The sequence below is a fragment of the Heterocephalus glaber genome, unplaced genomic scaffold (assembly GCF_053883595.1).
Source record: "Heterocephalus glaber isolate CG9 unplaced genomic scaffold, H.glaber_assembly_v1.0 deba00001555, whole genome shotgun sequence".
Lineage (NCBI taxonomy): Eukaryota > Metazoa > Chordata > Mammalia > Rodentia > Bathyergidae > Heterocephalus > Heterocephalus glaber.
This window is the reverse complement of record NW_028258346.1, coordinates 5,494,359-5,511,781: the sequence shown is the minus strand read 5'-3', so window position 1 is coordinate 5,511,781 and position 17,423 is coordinate 5,494,359. Positions and strand designations below refer to the sequence as shown.

Genomic DNA, 17,423 nt, shown 5'->3' with positions numbered 1-17,423 from the left:
TGTTAATTTTTTAATGGATGTATGAAAATAAAATTGATCACTTGATTTGTTAAGCCCTTATTTGTGGCTTAATCAGTGTTTTAAAACTGTTCAAAGTGCTAATCAAAATAACTAAGATAAGACATCACCCCAAAAGCTAATAAAACCTCTTCATCTGCCCTTAATCTATCCAGAAAGATTTAATTATGGGTTGGTTTTGAGATATTCAAATTTGATTGTCCTAGGGCCTGCCTAGAAATTTAAAGCTGATTACAGTATATGTAAGAACAGATCTGCACATGAATCAAGTTTTTCCTAATGTTTTTAGCAAACAAAACTACCTACTAGAAACTGAAAAACATAAAAGGCAATAGCGTTCAACTGCTACTGAGAAATCCAAGTACAATGTCATCATTCCTTTTTTAAATGAGTGGCCAAGATTTCTCCAGGACAAGGTAATTGTAATACTTCTCAATTTGAGGCATATCTGCTAGATTCATGCACCAAACCAACCATGAGCCACTCTGAATAAAGTCTTGTTTGTATGTGAAGGAGACATGTCTTACTGGTTTTATTGATAAAATTATGAAATCTATTCCGAAGGACTATGTAGAAATGTGTTTACTTTGCTAAACAGGTGGTTCAATAGAAAAATTTGTGCTTATTTTTTAAATCTAATCATGAGTGAAATATTTTTTTTATTTTTTAAATATATATATTTATTGGTACATTTTAGGTATAAAATACATTTACATTTATCATTGGGTGTTTGTACCAGAACATGATGCATCTTAGTTTTTATTTTTTCTCACATTACCTGTGCACCCTTCACCCCCTCCACCCTTCCCTATCTACACAGAGTTTGATTCCTTTTTTTTTTCTCATAATTTTTTTCTTTCCCTTCTTCCCTTTTCCCTTTCCCTTCCACCATCCCCAAATTCTTGGACCTTTTCTTATTTCAACTTATCAATTATTCATTTTAATCATTTTCATCCTTATTTACACTTTCAATTTCTCATACTAGAGAAACTATTCAGTATTTACATATGTGTGTCCTATTTATTATGAGTGAAATATATTAATATAAGTAAAATATTTTGTTAGGTTCGACCTGGAAAGAAAGGTGGGATTTTTAAGTAATAGTTACCAATTTTTAATCTATAAACAGTCTGTTGAAAACTGTTTGATGTAACAGTTGGATTTTTGAAGTGATTTTGTAGCTCTTGGGAGACCCAAGAAATAGCTCTTGGATCCAATCCAAATTTATGTTAGTGAGTTTGATGTTGTCTTTGTGTGTGTGCATAACACCTCTAGCTGTGTGATCTAGAGTGGGTCACTAGGTCCCTCCGAGTGTCCTCACTCATGAAATGGAATTGGTAATATCTACCCCCTAAGGCAGTTGTTAGGATTAAATGACTTAGGGCACAGGATGTAGCATAGTATCTGACACATTGTAAATAATCCAGTAACTCTCACTTTCCCCTTCTCTTTCATTGATATATACAAGAAACCATTTTCTCCCTTTTCTTTGGGAATAAAAATCCGAATATCTTAAGTTTCTTCTAGATACTCTGATATTAAGCAGCCAAAACAGAACACTTTGTGGCAGTTCATTCAGTCAGCTGAAGCCATGGGCTGCTCATCTCACAACAGGGTAAATAATGTCTATTTAAGGAAGAGGAGTCTGCTAGTAGATTTGATGATAACACAGCTTTTAAGATTATGTTTTATAAGGAATTTACAGTGAGAAGCCACCCTCTCTTCTAGTGTGTCAAGTGCCTGAAATCATCACTATCTTAATGATTCTCATAAATGCATATTTTAAGTAGCTGTGCAGGCTTTCCTTCAAACAGGCATCATAATAGTTTCAGTTGACTTGAAAGTTCCTTTATTGTATTCTTCTCAGTCCCAGAATTTAAATCAGGAAAATGACTTGATATAGTAATTTTTTTTTAGCCTAAAGTGTACTACCTGCTCTCCCTGTTGCTCAGTCATGTTGGCAGAAAGCCCCTTACCTGTTTATGTATATCTAAACTGATCAGTGTAATTGACTCAGTTCTGATAGTTCTTTGGTGTGTTTCCTGCTCTCATTTACTAAAATGAGTGTGGCAGCCTCCATGAACAGTGTTTTCTAAAACCAAACCAGATTCTGTTCAACAAAGTGAAACTTTGAGCTAAAATGGAATATTAAGGGAAAAAGGAGTATGTTGCTCCAGGCCACAAACAACTCAAAACAGTCTGAGGCATGCACTGGTAAATCTTACAAAATGCTATAGGCAATTCAACATCAAAATTGCCATAGAAAATTATTGTTGTTAGCCATTCTGTTGATAGTTCATATTGTTAGAATTGCTAGCAGATGGGAAAATAGATGAGTCAGGATACAGTATTAGCAATCCATATTTTTTTAATCACAGGCCACTAATAAGATCTGTAGCATCTGTGAGATTTATTTAAACAGTTGCTAGGAAGAGTTTGTTTTCCCAGTAAACACAGCAAACCTTGCACAGGATTTTCTTGATTGACTATTTGACTAAGTGTGTTAAGTTTAACATGTAAAACCATGTGCTTCATTGTGGTAGTGTCTTATTTATTTTGACATAGTGATTATTCTAGAAACTTCTAGACTCATTTAGTCGTGAAATGTTATATTCATACATTTTTAACTTTATAATTCTATCTCTGCTATTTTTTGAGATTGAGATTTTTGAAAAATCTGTTACAATTAGGACTGTTTTTGACAAAGCAAAAAATAACACAAAAATCTAAAGGTTTTCATTTGGGGTGGTGGTGCACATCTGTAATCCCAGCACTCTGGAAGGCTCAAACGGGAGGATCTCAAGTTCCAGCCCAGTGTGGGCAACTTAGTGACTTACCAAGAACCTGTCCAAAACAAATGTAGCTCACTGTGAAGGTCCTGGGTTCAATTCCCAGTACCACTAAATAAATAAACAAACTACCTAAGGTTTTCCTATAGAGATATTCAGACAGAATTATCTTAGAAAGTAGTTCTGTTTTCACTGAATATAGTATTTTAGGTTTTTATAGTAGACTGGATATATAAACTTAAAGGAGGTTCTACTTTTACTAACAATTCTTCCTGATCACTCATGAGGAACCTTTTAGCACTTCTCGTGGAGTTTAGAAACAAATCTAATACAAGTTTGAACTGTCACAATTATCAGTGGACTGATTTGATCTTACTTTCCATCTTCTCACATCATTGAGTTATTTGTACTGCTGTTCTACATCACTGAGTTATTTCTACCGCTGTTTTATGTGAGAGTTAGGAAATGAGTCATTAACTTACATATATTTTACTTGAGTTTTCTTTTCTTTCTTTTTTTAGAGACACTTAAGAAATGTAATATTTTTAGGGGCCAGGGATTTAGCTCAGTGGTTCCGCCGCCTGCCTCACAAGCACAAGGTCCCGAATTTGATCTCTGGTATCAAAAAAAAAAAAAAAAGAAGACGAAGTCTAATATTTTTAGATATTGATCTATAATCTTAGCTCCTGGGTGAAATGTGGTAGTCCAGGGCTGTTGTTAACAAAATGAGTTGGTGGAGTATTTAGGCTACCACTCATGCCCCAAACTAGCAGTTTTCAAGCAAAATGTTGATTTTTTTTTTTTTTTAACCCAGGATCAAACTCAGGACCTTGCACTTTCGAGGCAGGAGGCAGAACCACTGAGCTAAATACCTGGCCCTCTTGATTCATTACTGAAAAATAGTTTTGACTTTTTCATTTAACTTACAAACAAGTATATACCCATCCATCTAATTATTATTTATTATTTGAGGTTTTTCTTTAAAGGCTTTTGTTTAAAAAAAAAACTGGGAGAACTTAGTTGTGTTAGTTACTTTTCTCTCTCTTGTTGCTGAGACAAAATACCCAACACCTAAAATTAAAGGGGAAAGGTTTATTTAGCTCACATTTTGTAGAGGTTTCAGTCTATAATCGGCTGGCTCTAAGGCAGGGTGGCACATAGCAGAGGGACAACAGTTCATGCCCACAAAACACAGCAAAGGCAACAAGAAACCTTAACAGCTTCTTCTTGCTCCTTTTATCTTATTCAGACTACTTGGGTTGAGTAGCACTCACACCCTTAATCCTAGTTCCCTCGGGGCTACTACTCCCACCAAGAATGGATCACCCACTCTAGATTTGAGCCACCTCAGAAAAAGCCTGAGGCTTTGGGGGTACATCTGAACACAAGCCATAACACTAGTCTACCAACTAACCTAATGCGTAAAGAAGGTAGCAGTTCTACCTTTTGCTCCTCAGCTTCTGCTGGTTGTCCCATTTCAAGAGACTGTTCTAACAGTGTTATATGCAGGATTTTCAGTTCACGATGTCCTTCATAGCTGAATACTTAAAAAACATTTCCTATTTAATTTAGTTTGAAGACCATGGGACTTTCTCAGCAACATGCCCATTTGTGGTGATGTCACAATTTGAACTCTCTGACAGTGCTAGATTAAAAATACTGAATTTAGTCACTGTGGACTTCTATCTGAATAACTTTTCCTACTTGGAAACATGACCAGATTTCCAATGAAATTTTGTATTAGACAATTACTTAATTTGAACCTGCAGAATAAAAAAATCTGACCTCTGACGGAAAGCAGTTAGCATGTTTTTACTCTCTTCTGCATTCATCTTCTCTCTTCTGCTTTAAAACCAACTAAGAAAATCTGTTAGATTTTAATAAAGAAAGGAAAATGTTATTTAAATCACTGAGATGTAAGAAGCCAGAACTGGATACCTTGAGATCATTGAGAATCACTCTTTTCAAGATAATACACACCAAACTGGATTGTGGGTCTTATTTCCTTCTGAACCAGAGAGGAGACGGGTCCTGTGCCTGAACTAACTACATCCCTTTACAACACTGCTTGCTGTCTCGTGGCTGTGGTTTCACTGGTGGTTCACTCTACCTGAATGCCCTTGTGTGCACACATCTGCACACACATGTATGCCCATGCACACATGCACAGACACACGTGCACACATACATGACCTAAATATTGTAAAAGCAAAAGTTGAGTTTTTTGCTCACAAACTTACACACAGTATAGTTATTGAGTGCCGTAAGCAATGTGGTATCATGAGCTCTGCCGTTAGCCAGGAGTATAACCTTGAGCAAGCTAGCTCTTGTTTCCTCACCTAGAATAAGAAAGTAAAACTAGATTATCTATGAGGTTCTCTTTTGCACTGAGATCTGTGAAACTTTAACTCTTAACTTCACTTTATAGTTCATGCTTTTGTTGAACAAATGACTTAGTCACAAACAATGACTTTTAACAATCTCAGATACTAAAATTTTTTTCTTCCAGGCTCATATACTTTAACTTATTTGATTGCAGTTTAAACTTTTTATGGAAATACATTTTATTTTCTGTCTTTAGTACGTGTCCTACCCCCTGATATTTATCATCTCAGATTTCCCAGAAAAACAAAATAGAAAAAAAAAAAAAAAGCTTCATGTAATGAACCAGTATTGTTCTGAATCCCAGCTCTTCATTGCTGACTGCATGATTTTGAAGTGGTTATGCTTCCACTGCCTTTGCATTCAAATTGTTCCTCTTACTGATGTCAGTCATGTTATTCACTTATTCAAACATGCTCACCTTGATGTTTGTAAAGACTGTCAAACTACAATATTCTCTCACAGTATTAAGGCTGAGCAATTTGAGAAGCTTCCTGTTATCCAGGTACTATTTCATCATTTAATTCAAAACTAAATTTTATTAAACAGAATTAGCCTAAAACATATAAAAGTCATTTCCAGATGAACTACTCATTTTTGTACATGTGTTTACATCACAGCAAAATCCACAGTGTATGTATAGTTTAAAATTCTTCTCTTTACTGACTTGACTTACCAAACTGTGAAGTCTGACAAATGGGGATCAAAGCCTTGTTACTTCAGCTCTAGTTTACATCTATATTTTAGCATTAGCAAGTTGGTATATAGTTATGGCAATAAACTGCTTTGTGCTTTATGTATTTTCAAAAGGTAGCACATAAGTAACATTTCTTTCCTATATTAAAAAAGTAAATTCAAGTTGATTTCCCATAATTTTGTTAATCTGTAAACATAACAACTGTAAAGCTATTTCCCTTCTTTTTCATAAAGATTTTCAGGAAACCTGACTCTGATGAAGGAAACTTTGATCATAGTAATACTGCTTTTACTTCAGGAAGTTAACCTTTTAATGTTATTCTTATTAGCCCCTCAATAAAAAACCTTTTTAATTTAGATTGACATTTTAAATGAGTCATAGTGGAATGTATGATATTATAGAGCCATTTTTGTCATTATGAGTCTCCATAAAATTTTATCTAGTGTGTGAATCTTTACTACTAAGACATTGAGCAGTACTGTTTTCTAAGATATTGACAAAGTCATTTCTGCTATTTTTCCCTCCCAAAGTGTTTTCATGTCTGTAGGAGGCTGGATAGTTATAAAAACCAAGTGCTACATATATATTATTCAGGCTTAATCAGAAATCAAAAAACAAACCAGAGGTTTATGCTTATGTATGATACCCGCTGTATATAATAAAGTGAAAAATTCTACCAGTTAACCTTTTTTAAAATATTATAATCTAGATTTATTTAGAAACCTACCAGTATTAGTGTTCTCGTAACAAAATGAGAAGAGCCTCTGACTATAAATGCCGAGGTTTGAGTGTTCTGTTGGACACTATAGACAGATACAATTTTTCTGAGTCTGAATCTTTAGCTTAGACCTCTCTCCTGACTCCCAGACACCAATTTACAGCCCATATCTGGTGTTTACCTTGATGCCTTGCTCATACCTCAAATTCAATTTCATTAACTTGCCAAATGTTGATGGTATCAATCTCTACCCCATTACCCAAGCTGGAAGCCTTAACCTTTACTTTTTTTCTGATCCTTCATAATCAGTCAGAAGAGAAGACCCCATCTCAAATCCCTCTCTGATTTTGTCTTCGCTTCCATTGTTCTGGTTCAAACTAGCCTTCTCATTAACCTGTTTTAGTACTGCTGCTTATGGGTCCTCCTGCCCTTGGTTTTTTGTTCTCCCCGTGGCAATCCTTTTTTTATACCTACTAATGGAGATATTTTTCTAAAGCTCATATATGATCATGTCACATCTAGCATTTCTTGTCACAGAAAGTTTGTAGCAGCACACTTACACCTTTGGCAGTCAGGCCTTGCTGTCTTTCCTGCCTCATCGTCCATTTCTCTTCCCCCATCGATCCTAAACAGCTTGGTAATATCATACATTCCACTATGACCCATTTAAAAGGTGCCACACATCCCTGCACCTTGTATATTTCTGCTTATGCTGTTTGTCTTCCCACCCTCTTCCTATTTCCTGTTTTCTCAGCTTACTCATCCTCCAATGAGTTATTGGTGCCTAGACTTGCCTTCCCGGCTAGATTCCAAACTCATTGTGAGAAGTAGAGTTTTATTTATCTCAGTGCTTGATCTGTGGGGAAAAAAATTCAATAAATATTTTTAAAGAGTCTTCTGAAGTTTTTGACAACTCACCTGAAGACATATATGAACATGTTGCTTATGCAGAAGTCAGATTTCCTGTAACCTCAGTCTTACAAAGCAAAAAACTTGAAATCAAATATTTTTAAAATATACAAACACTAGAAACAGGTATAACAAGCTTCAGTCCTAGAGCTATGCTCTGTTGACCTAACACAGTCTGAAGGCATTTATTCACCGCCTACTATTCCTTAGTGTAATGCCTTGTAAGACTGTGTAATTGTCTTTCTAGTTCCCGTAGATGAACAGACTTGATGTAGAGATAGAATAGTATATGTTCCATGACAGCCAGGAAAAGGAGCTGACAGCTTTTCCTCAAATCAGGATAAAAAGCCAAAATAGAAAAAAATTAATTTGTGGCACAGTTAAGTAATAAGTATTAATAATAGTGGCTCATTATCAGGGAAAGTTTGTGTGTTGTCCTTTGTTCTCTGCTTTAGAAGACAGTATAAATTCTGTAAAATCCTTTATAAAGACTTTCTGTTTAAAATGAAAGAGACAAAGTTTTGTCACTTAACTAAGATTTAGGTACTATGTTAGTCATCTTTCCATTGCTGGGACAAAATAATTTACCTGCCATGCACAATTTAAAGGAGGAAAGGGGTTTTTTGCTCTTGGTTTCAGAGGTTCAGTCCATGGCAAGTTGCCTCCATCACTTTGAGGCCTATGGTGAGGCCTCATCATGGAAGAAAGATGTGGCAGAGGAAAGCTGTTTACCTCATGGCAGCCAGGAAGCAGAGGGCAAGAGCAAGAGAGAGAGGGAGGAAGGGGCATGGGACAGGATACTTTTAAAGGCATGTCCCCAGTGACCTATTTCATCCAACTAGCCACTGTGGCTAACAGTGTGTTCTGCTATGAATTCATCAGTGGATGAGGTTATTGTCCCAGGATCTTATCACATTCCCAGAATCCCATCTCTGAACACATGAGCTTTTGGGGGATTTTTTTTTATTCAAACCATAACAGGTACTTTATTAATGTACTTAATGGAGCACCTAATTTCTGAACAATGCCAGATAATGGTTCCCTGGAATTACAGGCCTATTTTTCCACAAATTTTAAATCTTGAAAATATAAAAATCTGTTAGAGGAGGAAAATGTTTCTTCTGATTAACATGGGCTGAAATAGAAACCATGTCTTGAGGAATACTGAAGTGGAATCGGATCCTTTGTAGATGTGGCTGGGTACATCTTTTCTCAGGGAAATGTGGCTGTGTATCCACATTGGCCTTTCAACTGCACATCACCTGTTCATACAGTTCAGAAAGTTCCAAGGTTGTCTGGCAGCTTGTTCTTTATCTCACAGTGATTTGAGTAGATGGATAATTAATACTTGAATTAAAAATTAATAAAGAAATATATAGCAATACTCTGAATTATGTATAAATGTGGTTGTGGCATAATATAAAAAGCTAAGTACTTTTGTAACAAATGATTAGAGAAGAGTAGCTTATTTTGCACATACCAGAGTTGCTTGTGGCCCAAAACAAGTGGTGTTCACCTTCTAAGTGAGTCATTATCACGGAGCCTGTACACTGTTTCCCGTAACACATCCCTTAAGACATTTTTGGAACTCCTCTTGAATTTCCTTCAGAGCTGTGACTCATTATTTTCAGAATCCTCAGAATATTTTCAGCTGAGAGTGGATTTGATTTGGGGAAGCAGGAGTCACTTAGGGCCAGGTATGGTGAGTAAAGTGGAGAATCAATCAGCTGAGAAATGCTATTTTGGGTAATTCTAAGTAATGAGAGTGTTTTTTAGCTTGACTCATAAAATAGCCAAAGGTGGTTATATATATTGTCTCAAAAAAGAAAATGAGCTGCAGTTTTTATCATTTTAAAGCCAAGTCTAATTTCTCTTATAGAATTGGCCTGCCCCACAGTAGATCATAGCTCCTCTAGAGTCAACCGGCTTTGCCTTGGTCCCGGGCAGCACCAGGCCTGTCCATTCTTACTTCCTGCAGTCCTACCACTGAGTCCTTCTCTGAGGCACCCTCCTATTCAAGGACCACCACTGTCCCTCCTCCTGAAAGGGAGCCTGTTCACTCCCTGAGTTCCATTGAATTTACCACAAGGTTCCTTTGTTTTTGAGGGGAACTTTGTTCAGTCAAATAATAGATCCCAACCCCAGGAAAATGTACACATGAGCCTGTAGAATTTGCACTTAAGCTTATTCATGGAGGTACTTCTCACTATGATCTCTGTCACACTCAGAGGGGCTTTGTTGTATGTGGTCTTATGTCAGTCCTTCAGTGATGACTAACCTCAAGTTTCTTAAAGACAAGGAAATAGTACTTCTTTGCATTCGTTGTTGTACCCACCAAAATGCTGAGTATATGACAATACCATTCTATAAATCATTATGGTTCAATAGGCTTTTTAAAACTACCTGCCTACCACTATCACTGTAATACTTAGTTTTTAAAGGAGACAGTGTTTTAGATTTTTTCATGTTAATAAGAAGAAAAGCTCAATGTATTAGGTTACGTATTACAGAACGTCCTGTGCTGCCCACATTATATCCCTAAAATGTGTTTCTCTGGAGATAATCCATTGTCTTCCTGTTTTGACATATAAATACAGTAAAACTCAGGGTGCCTTAGATCCTATTAAATAGCAGAGCAGATTTTATCCCCCTTACACGTGACATGAAGCCTCTCTCCTGCTGTTACACAGAAAACCAGTAAAGGGTGTGCCGTTGTCTCCTGTAGCCAACATAATCAAACTGTAATGTATATAGTGAAAATTTCACAGGCACTTCATTTTCAATTTGGCAAGCCCACTTCCGAACTTACACACCACAGTTTGTATCAGAGTTGGGATATTGATATCATATTTTGAATCATAAATTTAAAACCCTATTTTATCAAAAAACTAGGGACAAAAATATTTAGAATAATGCAGTTTTCTGTCTGAGTGCTTGAAATTTAAGCATTCATTTAAATGGAGGAGAAAACTTAATTTAATCTTCACTTGCTCTTGCCCCGGTTCACGGATGTACTCTATGGTCAGTTACTGTAGCACTGCATAAGCAGCTAAGGTGTGAGAGATTAGAATCCCAGTGCCAGAGCCAGCCTGATCAGCTGCTTGTCAGCAGTGGTGGTGTTGTCTGTGTTTTTTAAAAATCTTTTGACAGAGCTATATTTCATTAGCCTTTTCTTTTATTTGCTCTTTCCTAAAAGTAGGCATTATGATTGTTCTCTACATATTACTTGAAATTCTTACAAAGTATGCCTTCGGGTCTTCAGGAAAGAAATTCCCATTTTAATTGTTAACCACCTTTCAAAGATGATGTAAAGAATTTTGCTGAAATATTATTGTTAAAAATCAGACTTTAATGGGTTGTGGATATTTTGTTATACTAATATCTTTATCTTTTTCTATATATAGTTAAAAAACCTAAGTTTAGAAGAACTGCAAATGAGGTTAAAAGCGCTGGACCCCATGATGGAACGTGAAATAGAAGAACTTCGTCAAAGATACACTGCAAAAAGACAGCCCATTCTGGATGCAATGGATGCAAAGAAGAGAAGGCAACAAAACTTTTGAGTCTGATTTCTTCTTTTAACACCTACTCTGGAGACCAAGAAACCACTAAGAATTGAAGGAATATTATGATTTTTTTTAATCCCTAAGATTTATACTCTACCACTAGGCAAAGGTCAAAAACTAATAATCGTACATACCTAGGTAAATTCCCAAAAGGCAGAATTTACAATTGTATCCACTATATTTTCATTTTTAATTGAGAAAAATAGAAATGCGTTCTCTTTTTCTGTCAGCCAGAAACCATTCTCAAATGAAGGCTATATTTAGAGACCTTGAAGATCCAAAGCTATTGTTTAATTGTACAGCACTGATGGGCTTTATGTCACAATATTCTTTATTCCTATCTGGAAGCCTATTTATTGTATTCCCTTAGGTAGACTTATTTATTTATGCTATTTCACTTTTTGTTTTGTTTTATTTTTTAAAGACAAAATCAAACAGCTTTGGTGAAGGTAGGAACATATAAGAGATAATAATGTACAACCAAATTATACTTCAAGCAAGGAGATCTGGGGTATATTCCTTGATTTCCAGGATAGCTTTCCAGTAGAAGAAAACCAATAATAGCAGTAGCACCCACATGGGCTGCACATTTTTTGTATTCAAGCAATAATTCCATTTTTACCTTTTGAAATTTTGATTTTTGATATTTGCTACAAATAGAATATATATATATATTTTTAGGCCAAACAGAGCTATAATGTTTAAAACCAAAGAAATCAATGGAACCCTTGCACAAAAATGTGTGATACATACTTTAAAAGGAATGAAATCTTCATACAAATGTAATTTAATACTATTTCATGCTTCATGTGTAGATCTGTTAGCTAAACTGAATCAAGTTTGCAATGAGCTCATCAAATTTATTTCTGTGAAATTGTGGTCTGAGGGGCCAGGGATTTAGCTCAGTGGTTCTGTCGCCTGCCTCACAAGCACAAAGACCCAAGTTCGATCTCCAGTACCAAAAAAAAAAAAAAAAGAAATAAATTGTGGTCTGTTGTTACAGGACTTGTGTTGATTTCATTTATTTCCTGAGAATTGGTAAACATCATGGGCCTGAGGATTTAAAAATGACAAAAACATTTCTACTGAACTGTGCAAACCTTGAAGACTGGAAAAAAAAAAAGATTAAAACCATTAAAAAGAAACTCATTTTTAAGCTAAATGAATGTTTGTATAATTGAACTGGGACCAGTTGTTTCCTAAGCTACATATGGCCATCTTGACAGTGTTTGTTCTTTTATGTATTTAATTACTATGTGGAAGTCATATAAAGACAAATAAATTTTACTGTGCCACCCAGCACATTTCATCTCTGTATCTGTTTTAAAACTCATGATGTGGACTCCATCTTTTCCAGGCAAGGAAGATATTAGGCAGGACAGGCTAGGTCATGCAGTGCCGGCAACCCTAAAACTTCAGTGGCTTCATGAACACAGGTTACTCTTCACTTAAGCTCCAGGCCCATCCCATATTGGCAGGATACACTGCTCCTGTCATTCACATCCAGGGACATGCTGATGCAACATTTGTGGTCACCACCATCAAGGGACAGGGCCCTAGCGAGTCTCACATTCACTCCAGCCAACAGTAACCCATGTCAAGTCAGCCACAACTCCGTACAAAAAACTAGTCACATGGCTATTCCTGATTTCCAGAGAGGAAGGAAGTATAGCCTCATTGTGTGGCTGGAGTCACTGACTTCTGCCCCAGAAGGTATGTCATCTCTGGAAAGCTTTTTTCCTGATTAAAATGTCATTTTTGGCTCTGCTTCATTGAGTCCTTACAAATAACATATTGCATAATTGCATAAAAATGACTACCTTATTATTAAAGGGCTTATTTTGCACATGCTAGAGCTTTATGTAATACATTAATAAGATGTTTTTAGTGCTTCAGCTAATCTTTATTGGAGTCTATTTGGAATAGTCAAATGAGTTGACTAATTTTACCCATTGTCCTTTGATTGTTTTTCTTTTCCCATTCCAGTACCTTACCTGATATAATAGAATCAAATGACTGATTTTTGTACCATCCAAGCAAAACTGCCTATGTGAAATGGACAGAAACTTGTGAATATTATTTCTCTTTAGTTTTCAAATTTATAATATTCATGTAGATTAATTCAATGTCTGTTAACCACTTTGCTAATTCAGTCTGAACAAGAGTCCTTTTAATAATGTCATGTTCCAGTCGCATTGTCATTTTTATGCAAATAGACTATATTCTTTTATCTGTTTCTATTTAAATATACATACATGTATAAACACATCTTTAAGAGAATCAGTAGCAATGGGTATTTTATTTAGAGCCATAGGAAAATTCCAAAACATTTTAGGATAATCTACCTTAAGACTTTTCCTATCTTCCTACTTCAACCAAAAAAAGAACTAAAATTGAACCACAAACCATAAAGGAAAGCATCTAGTTAAGCCTTGATTAACCATGACACTTTGGAGATTTTTCTAGTTATTTTAATGAGCTTAAGGAGAAACCTCTTATTTTGACTTTGTTTGCAGAGAACTTTCCAAAAATAAGTAAAAGAGTACTTTCTCCACACCCCCATCCTTTAATAAATATAGCATTGTGAATGTAATTGAAACTAATGAGTCAGTTTTATCTCACCAAAAAGCTCACATTGTTGTGTATGTTTTCCCATAGATGAGAAAGTTTTTCTTGATTTAATGAACTTAGATGACTCATATCTACAGACTTACATTTACATGGCTCATTCTAGCATAAATTGTATTATGTTCAAAATATGAGTTTCTTTGGCTAATATAAATTGGAGAAGAAAGTGAATTTATTAAAACAAATTTTTAAATAATGACACTTAGTATTTGGGGCACTTGTGCTACTCTGCTAAACAACATTACTTACCTGATTGTATTGTCTTTCTTCTTATTATTTACTGAATCATACTCCCAAAGTTTAAAGTCATGCTCTACTCACCGACAGTTATGTAACTTCTTTAATTGAAATTATATAATCCATTAATAAGATGTTTTTAACTTAGTCACAGGAAATCTTTTCAAGTTACTGACATATTAACATTCAATAGGAAGGTATTTTTGTTTCCTATTCTATGTCAAAGATTAATGATTAAATCTTGAAACTACTAAATAAAACATTTAAAAAATAATTGGAATTACACTGCTAACTGTTATTAGACACAGATACTTAATTACTTATTTCATCAAAATGCTATTTTAGAGTGTAAGGTATTCTTTTTTTGGCACAGAAGGCTAGAAATCTGGAGTCAAATGAGAGCTAATTTTCCTTGCTGTTTGAGGAATGTGATGGGATTGGATCCAAGAAATTTTATATACTGTAGTTGGGTAGTCTGATGCCACTGAAGAGTAACTTGTCTTCTGGGGGCTAAGTCAGCTTCTCCCTATTCCATGTCTACACAACACACTATCAGCCTCAGCCAACCACTTCCTACTTTCTGGATCCCAAAAAGACTCCAAGAAAAAAAACCTCATAACAGGTCAATTCTTCCACCTATCTGGGGGGAGGGGGGATCCCAAATTCATACTCTTCTCACAATTCGTCCTGTCATTAGCAAGATTCCTGCCACTACTTTCTTCGCTTGATTAAGCCGCCTAAATAGAAATTCTGATTTTTTTTCCTCACTTTTCTGCTCACAGAATAGTGAGGAAAAAAATCTTTTTGTATAACTCATCTTGGAAGCTTCAGTAGATACATTTTTTCCTCTGTAGAAACGATGCCATTTCAAGTTGAGAATAAACTCTGACTTCTGATACTCAAGACTGGCAACATGCCTCAGCTGACATTTATGACCTCATCTCCCATTATTGTTTTATTTCAGACTTTTCTCCCACCAAACTGAACTGCTTCCAACTCTATTATTATTAGTTTTAACATTTAACATTTATCACTAACATCATTTAGCATTTTAACATTTATCTTGTTTCTGGGTCGCAAAGTTTCTGAAAGCAGAGAACATTTATCCCGCATGTTTCACTACAGTGCTTGCCAGTATATTAGATATAGTTTAGTATTAAAGTTTCATTGAATGCATTGAACTCAAACAATAAAATTGTCATCATTAATCCTACAGGCTTTCTCTTGTTAGCATCCAGTCACTATAACAACAACTATTAATCAACCCTTTTGGGGGAATCTCCTAAGCCATGTACTTTTGATACATTATTACAGAATTTAAGATGCATATTCCTTTTAATGAAAAAGAAAATAGGAAGATTGAAAGGAAAAAAATTAGATGAAATGAGGTCACACTGCTAGTTAATGCCAGTATGAGGTTTGAACTTCTGTCTCCAAAATCCTTGCTTTCCCTACTAGATCCCATTGCCTAGTAAACACAGGAAGTCTGGCTCTAGAATGTTGGATCGGGTTGCTAAGCCTGCCAGGTAATCTATCTCAGAAGGAGATAATTACACCTTAGGAGAGAATCATTGTTAGCTGATTTTATCTTTTTCACATTTCAGTGGAACTTATACTTTCTGAAATGGCATTGTTTCTACAGAGGAAAAAATGTATTTACTGAAGCTTCCAAGATGAGTTATACGAAAAGATTTTTTTCCTTATTATTAGAATAATGTAGAGATCTTGTGCCTTGAACACCATGTTTTCTTGTAAACTATTTTATACTCTCCCTTACCACTTTTTCTTTGATAATGAGTACTTGGAGAAACATTAATCATTACAGTGGAAAGAGTCTGGCATCAGAAGTTAAATGACCTGCATTCAAATCTAACTTCTTCCTTTATACCTTTGTTGTCTTGGACAAACACAACCATTTGATTAATCTGTGTTTCAATTTCCTTATCTGTAATAATGCAGCCATAAGAAGCTCAAATATTGTTATACATGTGAAATGTTTAACAAAGTTCCTGGCATGGAACATATGGGTATTGGCTTAAAAAGTAAATTCGCTAACATTTTCAGGGTAAAAAGACTAATGAGTTCTAACTTTTTAGTAGAATATCCATTACCTACCTATGTTTAAACCAAGCCACTGTTGTCTTGTACATTTTTATAGAATGTTCCAGGGTGAACTGTCATCAGTGGAGTAGAAGTTAAGTAAAACCTGAGACTAGAGCTCTCAGCTTTTAAATTTTCTCTTTCTAATGTTCCAGTATCTGCACAGCCTGCTGGATGGGGAACAGTCCTGCAGCTGCACATTTCTCAGCCTTTCCATTTATTCCATTTATGTCAGCTTTATTTCCTATTTAAAAAGAAAATATTCTTGGCAAGAATATTCAAATGAGAAGACATAATAGTACTTGGAACAGAAGACTTTGATGTTAATAAAACAAGGTACACTGAGGAATCTGAAATGTAGAACTATTTCATTATTAATGAATCCATGTGCAAATTCACAAATTCATTCTCTGTTGACCTTTCAGAAAGAATATAGAAGTTTATTTTTAAAGCAAACCAGCTGATGGCCATAAATCAGTTTACATGTTTCTAATGTGGCCTTTAAAATTATTCTTGATAGTAAAGCCTGACATTAATGGACTATGAACCCAGGCCTTAGGAAATTTGCGGCAAGGCTTTTTTATTTTGAGAACAAATTAATTGCTTTAACAAGTAGTGATTTGGAGTATGATTTGAATTTGAATATGGTAGGCAGTTGTGGAAGTCCAAGCATGTTTTTTAAAGTTATTAATGTAAAATCATTTCAATTTCACACATCCAATGGGTTGCTAGTTTTTCATCATTAATAGGTTCCTAATTTTTTATTCATGTTCATTGCATTCTGATGCATTCCCCAGTCCCCTGACATTTATTCAAAGCAGTGATGCTAATACATACAAAGATACACAATGTTTGTCCATGGTAAACCTGTCTAACTTGGCTGAATGGAGATGACAGATTCTCCTGGCAGCAAAGGGCCATCCTCACCCTGTCCAGTTTGAGGCGAATTTACTTCTTCGGTTCTTGAGGTTATTATAAAAGTCAAGAAAGTTTATCCCTGTGACAGATGGAATTCCTCAAAGGTAGTTGTCTTTGAAGCTCACCACTGACTTGTTGCATGACTTGACCCCTTCTGTAAGTCTCACTTGTATCCAGAGGAGAAGACAACCTCAGAGGTTTATGCACAGTAAATGTGACAAACACATATGGCCCTCAGAATACTACCTGGCACCCAGTGAATCCCGGTGACTTTCACTTCCTTTACTCATCAACAGACATCCATTATTAAATTAAACATCCAGCTATGTGCCAGCTTCTATGCTGTTTGGGTACAGAATCTAACAAACACGTGGTTCCCGCTCAACAGCAGGTGCTTATAGCCTGGAGCAAGGTTTGCAGACCAAGTGTGCTCATTGCAGCAGAGAGGCATGAAGGAAACA

At 35.5% G+C, this 17,423-nt stretch overlaps 1 protein-coding gene across 3 annotated transcripts in view; it reads left to right on the top strand.

Annotated features, from left to right (window-relative positions):
• The window catches only part of Stk3 (serine/threonine kinase 3), a 319,544-nt gene extending 307,163 nt beyond the window's left edge, over positions 1 to 12,381 (top strand). For all 3 annotated transcript variants that reach the window (XM_021262683.2, XM_004850156.4, XM_087190670.1), the window contains one exon: positions 10,918 to 12,381. In XM_021262683.2, coding sequence (XP_021118342.1) covers positions 10,918 to 11,076 — 159 coding nt within the window. In that variant the 3' untranslated portion in view covers positions 11,077 to 12,381. The remainder of the gene's footprint in view (positions 1 to 10,917) is intronic.
• Positions 12,382 to 17,423: the final 5,042 nt, after the last annotated feature.